Here is an 8,016-nt window from a genome sequence, read left to right on the forward strand (position 1 = left end):
AATATATTTTCCAGAAAATCATTAAAAATACTTCCCACTGTCTAGATATCAGTATTGGCTATTGAAAACTTAACAGGCAATAGCACCTACTATCACCTAAGCTACTGATAACACCTAAAAACAGTATCTTATGGCACAGAATCTCACCTGAGGAACTTCTCCAGGTCGTCATGACTGCAGCTGGACCAGGGGAGGTCACTGGGGTTACGACCTTTGACCCATTCCCCGGACATGATGTGAGAGTGGCCCGCGCAGCTGGCGTGATCGTCATCATGGCTCATGCCAATGCTAGAGAGACAAGACCATCAGAAACAACAAACACTAATAACAGCAGCGATCTGACAAAATATGTGTCTCACCCAGGCAAACTTATTGCACAATAAATTGTTATTGTGCTTGTTAAACATAATCATTAACACACCGTTTATGAAGCTTTCCTTGAATGCATAACAATACAATATTACTCTGAAACAGAGCATGTGTTCTCATGAAAACCAAAGCAACCTGAGTCAGAGCGAGCCGTAACAGTGCTTTCTCCTAAGCCCTGACCTACATTTCTCAAATTAAAAACAACAACCAAAAACTGAAGTGGCGGCAGCAAGTGCAGGAACTAATAAAGAGAGCAGTGTGGATTTCTAGGCTGTGTCTTGGCTCCCGCTAAACACCAAAGCAATAAAAGTCGAAAGACACACAACGAACACAATAGAAATCAAGGAGTCGCTGCGGAGAACCAAAGGAACAAGGAGAAGAATGTGAATGCTACAGCAGCTTCATCGTCGCTTTCTTTTCAACTCTTACACAGATGAGTGGCTTTTAATGTCAATGGGGTGATTTGGTTAATAAGTGGATTGAGATGAGAATCTCTCTCACACTCAAACAATCGTGGGAGGTTTATAAGGGTGCCAAATGTCTGTTGTGTTAAATTTGTTTAAGGGAGAAAAAAAAAACACGATTGGCCTTATTAAAACAGGATGTTTTGCTGCCAAGCTAATAATGGTCAAGTGCTTTCACAAGCCAAATACCCTATCAAGCGTGCACTGGACTTAAAAGACTTGGAAGGGAAGGCATCATGCATGACCAATAGAGACTTACAGATATGGGCTGGTAATCTAAAGGTCCAACAAGGTGTTGTTAGCATATTGCTACGAACTTCAAGGTAGTTTATTACTGACAAAAAGTAGTCAAAATTTGCAGTATTGCTTAGAAAATGTAATTGCATATTGCATTAGCTACAATTAAGGAATCACTGATGTCTATAAACTGTAAAAGCTACTCACCAAATGATAATATCCTTAGTTTTAGTGGTTTGTTTAATGCCTCTAACTCTACATATGAGCAAAAGTAACAGCAAAAACCACCAAAAAGCCACAAACCTGTTTCAAATTGCTCACGTTAACAACTGTACTATCCTTTTGCCACTGTGTCAACAATAGCTGGATTTGCATCCACGTATTAATGTGCAAATTTTGCGAAATTGCATAAAAACGCTGCATGGAAACTCTAAGATTCCTAAATTGTGCATAAAAAATTTATATACATACTTACATTAAGGGCCATATTTACTAACAGCTTGCGCCAGCGCAAACCATTTATGGTGTTAAAAAAATAGTACTGTCAGGATTTAATAAAGATGCGCAGTGACGAATTTGCGATGAAAAGGCGTGGACACATTTGTAGAAGTTTCCCTTTCAGATGCAAAATTTATGGGAGGAGAGTATTCAAATTAATCACGCAATGCGATTTAACGTTTGCGCTCGTCAAATTACAGGTATTTGCACCATTATTTAACACTCAAAAACAGCATGTCTTATAGCAGGTGGTAATTTGCGCTGCTCTTGGTAGATTGCGATGGTCATTATGGAAATGATCTGGCTGCATCTGCGTTCTTTAATGTGCGCATTGTCAGTAAATCACCCGCAGAATTTTCCCCTCCCATCGGCGCATTTATGGAATTGCGCATTAACGCAAATTTTCCCTGTTTAGTAAGTCTGGCCCTAAGTGGCTAATTAAACTATGATGGAAACAAATACTGAACAATCGCTCACTGGTTGCAAGTAAAGAGTTCAAAGAAGTGATTTATCTGCAGCTCTAAAGGACAATTTTGTTTTACAAAGAATATAATATAAAAAAAATAAAAGCTCTGCTTTTGAACTTCTATTCTATTCATAATAAACAGCACAACAGTTTTTAACTTCAATAGGGATAAAAAATGTTTCTTGAGCAGCAAATCAGCATATTAGAATGATTTCTGAATGATCATGTGACACTGAAGACTGATGAGTAATGATGCTAAAAAATCAGCTTTGATCACAGGAATAAATCACATTTTAAAATATATATTCACATAGAAAGCAGTTATTTTAGATTGCAATATTTTTTTCACAAAATTACTGCATTTTTGATCAAATAAATGCAGCCTTTGTGAGCACAAGAGACTTCATTTAAAATCTTACCAGCTCCAAACTTTTGAACAGTGTCATTCACATTGTCTAATTTTCCAAACTCACCTGCAAGCACCAATTACTCCATCCATTCATTAAACATTCACTCATCTTTATTCTGAAAGGCGCTTTGACTAATGATCGAATAAGCAATGATGACACTAATGAGGTATTGTGGGTGGACTGAAATATGACGTGACACGCTGCTCCCATACGGAGGATGTTTTCATTTCGAATGAGTCGATGCATGAGGCAAACCCCACATTAGTGTTACGCCAATGTTCCTCAAGCGCCGTGATTGTGCTCCTTCAGCTGTTATTATTGGAAAACGATCAGCGTCTACACTTGATAAAGCGAGACGAATGGAGCGGCGCTAAAACAAGACTCCCAGACAGTCATTAAGCTTCGTTACGCCCGCGCGCCAAATCAAAAGGTCGTGAGCAGATGAAAGATGAGAAACTCTGCTCGCTACTCAGAGAAATCTCAATCCATCAGAAAGCACGATGCTGTTGCATGTGTTTATTAGAGCCTGTAAATGCCATGCTGACAGAAATATTCAACACTAGTGACTCTATAAAATAATCATATTGACATGTCTTGCTACAGCTTATATTGTACCTAAAGACCTAAAGGTGCACATAAACCCATAACGCACTCGCTTTAATAGTGTTTTTACAGACTGGAGACAATGGAGCCCTGTGTGCGTGTGATGACTGGGATAGCGGTATCGGCACCAGTCGGGCGTGATTGGTGCCAGCTCATTACTGCCAGGCATTAAAGCCGACTTTGGCCCGTGGCGGCACACTATACTGGAGCAGGTACGCCGATAACTCTGAAGACTGGCGCTTACGCTAATGTAGCTTGGCCATTTTTCCAGACAAATTTTGGTGTTGGCTGCCCATCATTGTTCTATCAAAGAGGGCTTTATGCTAGTGAGGAGATGAAGGGGAGCTATTGTGAGAAGCGTGTTTTTGTTCGGGCAGAGCAGGTAATACGTCGTCGTGGCATTCGGTTCAATCCTATAACTCATGTGAATGATGTGTGAACGCGAAATGTTCATTTACAGCATGTTCTCTTTCAAGTACGTCTAAGTTTTCCAAAGCACATGGTGAGGATGGAAGTGTGTTCGGGGTCTCAACCGCTCATTTAACGAGAGAAACCTGATGTTAGAGGTGGATATTTAGAAAAACCAACAGAGTGCAATGCATGGTTTAAATAACCAATTTAGATTACAAACTAGATATTTACAAGTCTGAAGTTGAGTCTGATCATGATGGAGATCTGGTTGGGTGCTTGGGTGGTTTTGGTGAGCTTAGCTGAGATACATATACTTGTCTGACCAAATCGGCAAATGCTGTGGGCCTTAACCTAAAAATGTCCTGGCCCGTGTGAACACAAATGAAACGTTAAAGGGATAGTTCACACAAAAAATGAGATTTTGTTATCATTTAAGACCTGTATGACTAACTTGTTAGTTAAAATATGCGTTCATTGTATGGACTGTGTGAGTTTGTGTTATACAAAAGATTGTAAGTCATACTGGTTTGAAAGTACATACGGGTGAGTAAATGATACTTATTTTCATTTTCAGGTGAACTATCCCTATCTCTTTATCACATTCTGTTTGGGGTGCTTTCAATACCTAAAGAATATATACTACCACTCAAAAGTTTGGCATCATTAAGATTTTTTTAATGATTCTGAAAGAAGTCTCTTATGCTCACCATTTATTTGATTATAAATACAGTAAAATCAGTAATATTGTGAAATGTTATTACAATTTAAAATAAGTGTTTTCTATTTGAATATATGTTAAAATGTAATTTATTCCTGCGATGCAAAACTGAATTTTCAGCATCATTACTCCAGTCTTCAGTGTCACATGATCCTTCAGAAATCATTTTAATATGCTGATTTGCTGCTCAAGAAACATTTCTGACTATTATGAATGTAGAAAACCAATTTAATTTCCAGCGATATCGTCGACTTGATTGCAGAGATACTATTTAAACTGAACTGAGCTGGATGATGACATCAAAGAAAGAAATGAAAGAAAACGGTTTCATATTCATATCTGTTTCATATTTTTGAGGAAACCGTGAAACTGCCAAACTTCAATTTTACTATATTGGATTACTATATTGGAACAAAACAGATTAGTTAAAACAAATAGTTAAAGCAAAATAGTTAAAGTAAATAGTCAATACTCTGCCTACTGGGATTTGATTTGGTCAAATCAGTGATTACTTTTGACGGTCATTATTGATGTTTCTGGGATCCCAAACACAAGAAAAACATTACATTAAAGGGGTCATATGATGCAATTTCAAATTTTCCTTTCTCTTTGGAGTGTTACAAGCTGTTCGTGCATCACATTGCATTACACCAAATACACAACTTAATGTTCTTTTTAGCAACGTCATATGACCCCTTTAAGCTCGTCTCCACTTAAGTACCACAGAGCATCTCAAAAACTAGTTGCATATTTAATTGCGTCCAATCAGAGCTGATAATGGAGCAAAACTGTCTTGCACCAGACAATCACAAGGGCCTCTAAATCAGATTTCTATGGTGTTTGGACTCACTTGTGGCCCAGCTCATGAGCGATGGTGAAGGCCAGGTTGAGTCCGTTGTCCTCCGCCAGCACACACTTCCTCTTGGAGCTACAGGTGCCGCCCAGATAAGCGATTCCTGTGGAGAGAGCAAAGCACAGAGTGAGAAGATAACGGATAGACAGGAAACCACAAAATCTGACACTTTAATGCCTGAAGCTCATTCACACTGACTGGAGATCATTCGTTGCTGCTAATCGCTGTCAGTTTTAGCTTACTTTTGGCCTCCTCATAACTGAGGTTTTTAATTGTGGTTGTATTTTTATGCCAATTTCAGTCACCCACCTGTCCTGAGGAATAACAACAGATTTCTTGCAAGAAATTTTTCAGAGAGGAAAAAGCAGTGCCATAAAGGACACAGATATGCCATTCATTTCATATTTAACATTTGGTTTTGTGTTTTGTGTAAAGTATTGAACATTATTATTGAATTTTGGATTTTGCTGATGTGTTAAAAAAATGTGAATTGTTAAAATTGTGATATATGAATATATATCTATAAATCTCTCTTTCTTTCTATATATACAGGTGCATCTCAATAAATTAGAATGTCGTGGAAAAGTTCATTTATTTCAGTAATTCAACTCAAATTGTGAAACTCGTGTATTAAATAAATTCAATGCACACAGACTGAAGTAGTTTAAGTGTTTGGTTCTTTTAATTGTGATGATTTTGGCTCACATTTAACAAAAACCCACCAATTCACTATCTCAACAAATTAGAATACTTCATAAGACCAATAAAAAAAAACATTTTTAGTGAATTGTTGGCCTTCTGGAAAGTATGTTCATTTACTGTACATGTATTCAATACTTGGTAGGGGCTCCTTTTGCTTTAATTACTGCCTCAATTCGGCGTGGCATGGAGGTGATCAGTTTGTGGCAGCAAACTGACAGCAAACACATGTCCTATGAGTCAGAATCTCTGTCACTGAGTGATGCCACATCAGAAAGTCTACGTCACATCACAGACTATCCCCTTTCTAGTGTTCCTGTGAAAGCCCCTGGTTTGTGTCTGACACTGGACGAAACCCAGACAACCTCACTTAGCCTCTGACCACCGTAAGTGAAATCAATAACCAGAGAATGAAATTCAGCCCAGATGCTTGTGTTAAAAAAGAAAAAACGGCACAAAACTGTGTTTAGGACGACGAGAGCAGTTTGGTCCAGCAGAGGTACTTTTACATGGAATAACAACAGGAAATGAGCATTGATTGTATGAGCATATGGCAGGTCACATTTTTCAGTTTGTGTGATTTTTGCAATATGCATCTCATGCAATTATCGCATTGCATTGTTAAAGAAAACTATATGAATTATATATTAAAATATGCAACATTTAGAAGGCTTCAACTGGTCAAATCTGATCAAAACCCCTGTAACAATTTACATCTGCATCTAAATTTTTATCTGCATTTTGAATTAGTAAATGACAAAAAAAAAAAAAAAAAAAAAAACAATTAATGCAACTTCTGTTTGGGAGCGTAAATACAATGCCTTAAAATGTTGATTCCATGGGCAGCTCACTACCATAGTTTTTGAAACAAGTATATTATTACTTTAACCAACTTGAATAAATAAGCATTAAGCAGCCTATATATAGTAAAAGCTGTTTACTATCAAGACACAATGAAAATACTGAACAACAACAGTGTGACTTAAAAGGCCCGTGAGAAAAAGAAAAACGTGATGATATACAACCACATAACACATCTTATTAAAAAAACTAGGCTAGAAATAATTTCTGGTCTTACATGTTTCACACAGTGGTTCAATAAATATTGTTCTAAAGCAATAAAAACAGAAACCCTGCAATTACAAAATAAAGAGACATTTGGATGTTCCACTGTAGCTCATAAATCAAAGTTTCTGTGTTATTTGCTCACAGTGTTTGATGACTTATGCTGGAAACAATTGCAATGTACTGTAACATGCAGTAAAAACAAATGAACTGTGCTTTATCATTCTTCAATCTACGGTGGTAGAAATACTCTGAAAACAAAACACATCACCATGTATGGAGACTAAGCTGAAATCCCAATTCAGTCGACGTATTATCAGTATTATGATATAACATGATAATATCATATTAGCGATACAGATGACGTGATGATTTGCTTGTGTCAGGATGAATTTTTCATCTTTACACATGGATCTGAGGTCTAAAACACATGTCGGAAAATAATGGGCTGTGCCAGTTTTACACTGTCTGGAATTGTATTATGGAAAAAACAATTCTTTGAATGCCATATAAAAAGAACAGCAGGTTGATTGGAAAACAGATGTTGTCCTAAATTCCTCCACTTCCCCTCTAAACCTCCATTCTTCTTTCTGTTTTTTGTTTTTTTTAAGTGCTGCAATTATATCTGCTACATCTGTCACGAGCTGATTTACAGTTTTTGATTTACTGATTTACAGGTCAGATGAGTTCAAGTTTCTGTAAGCAAGTCTCTGCAATCGTTCTGTGCAGATATTTTTATAGCTTGCTGTGAGTTGATGGAATGTTATCTATAATGTGTAATGACTGTCTGGATGGGTGAACTACACATGACAGACAGGTAGGCTTAATAACACCTTCACTGCAAATGAATGGAAATGAGAGCTCAGCAAAGTATTTAAGCTTTCTTTTGTACTCCATGGAAAAAATGACAGCAAGCGGGTTTGGAATGACATGAGGGAGAGTAAATGATGATCCAAGATTGAAAACTGAACTCAATTGAGGTCGAAATTGAACTGAATTGTAAATTTCATTTAATTAAATGAATTTCATTGCTGAATTTGATGAGGAATTTATGAATTTACGGGGGAAAAATAAATCAAAATTAAACAGAAATTCTGAAATAGAATGGAATTTAACAGAAATTCAAAAGAAATTCAAATTTGCTGTAATTGTTGTCAAGATGATAGATAGATAGATAGATAGATAGATAGATAGATAGATAGATAGATAGATGTACAACAGAC

General features: G+C 36.9%; 1 protein-coding gene across 1 annotated transcript in view; it reads right to left on the bottom strand.

The window, feature by feature from the left end:
• The window catches only part of LOC107692780 (A disintegrin and metalloproteinase with thrombospondin motifs 17-like), a 147,808-nt gene that overhangs the window by 83,135 nt on the left and 56,657 nt on the right, over positions 1 to 8,016 (bottom strand). The window contains exons 8-9 of the mRNA XM_016492003.1: positions 5,027 to 5,132; positions 148 to 288 (exon numbers count right to left, since the gene is read on the bottom strand). Of these exons, the coding sequence (XP_016347489.1) occupies positions 148 to 288; positions 5,027 to 5,132 (247 nt within the window). The remainder of the gene's footprint in view (positions 1 to 147; positions 289 to 5,026; positions 5,133 to 8,016) is intronic.

The sequence above is a fragment of the Sinocyclocheilus anshuiensis genome, unplaced genomic scaffold (genome assembly GCF_001515605.1).
Source record: "Sinocyclocheilus anshuiensis isolate Anshui unplaced genomic scaffold, SAMN03320099.WGS_v1.1 scaffold45, whole genome shotgun sequence".
In the NCBI taxonomy this organism is placed as follows: Eukaryota; Metazoa; Chordata; class Actinopteri; order Cypriniformes; family Cyprinidae; genus Sinocyclocheilus; species Sinocyclocheilus anshuiensis.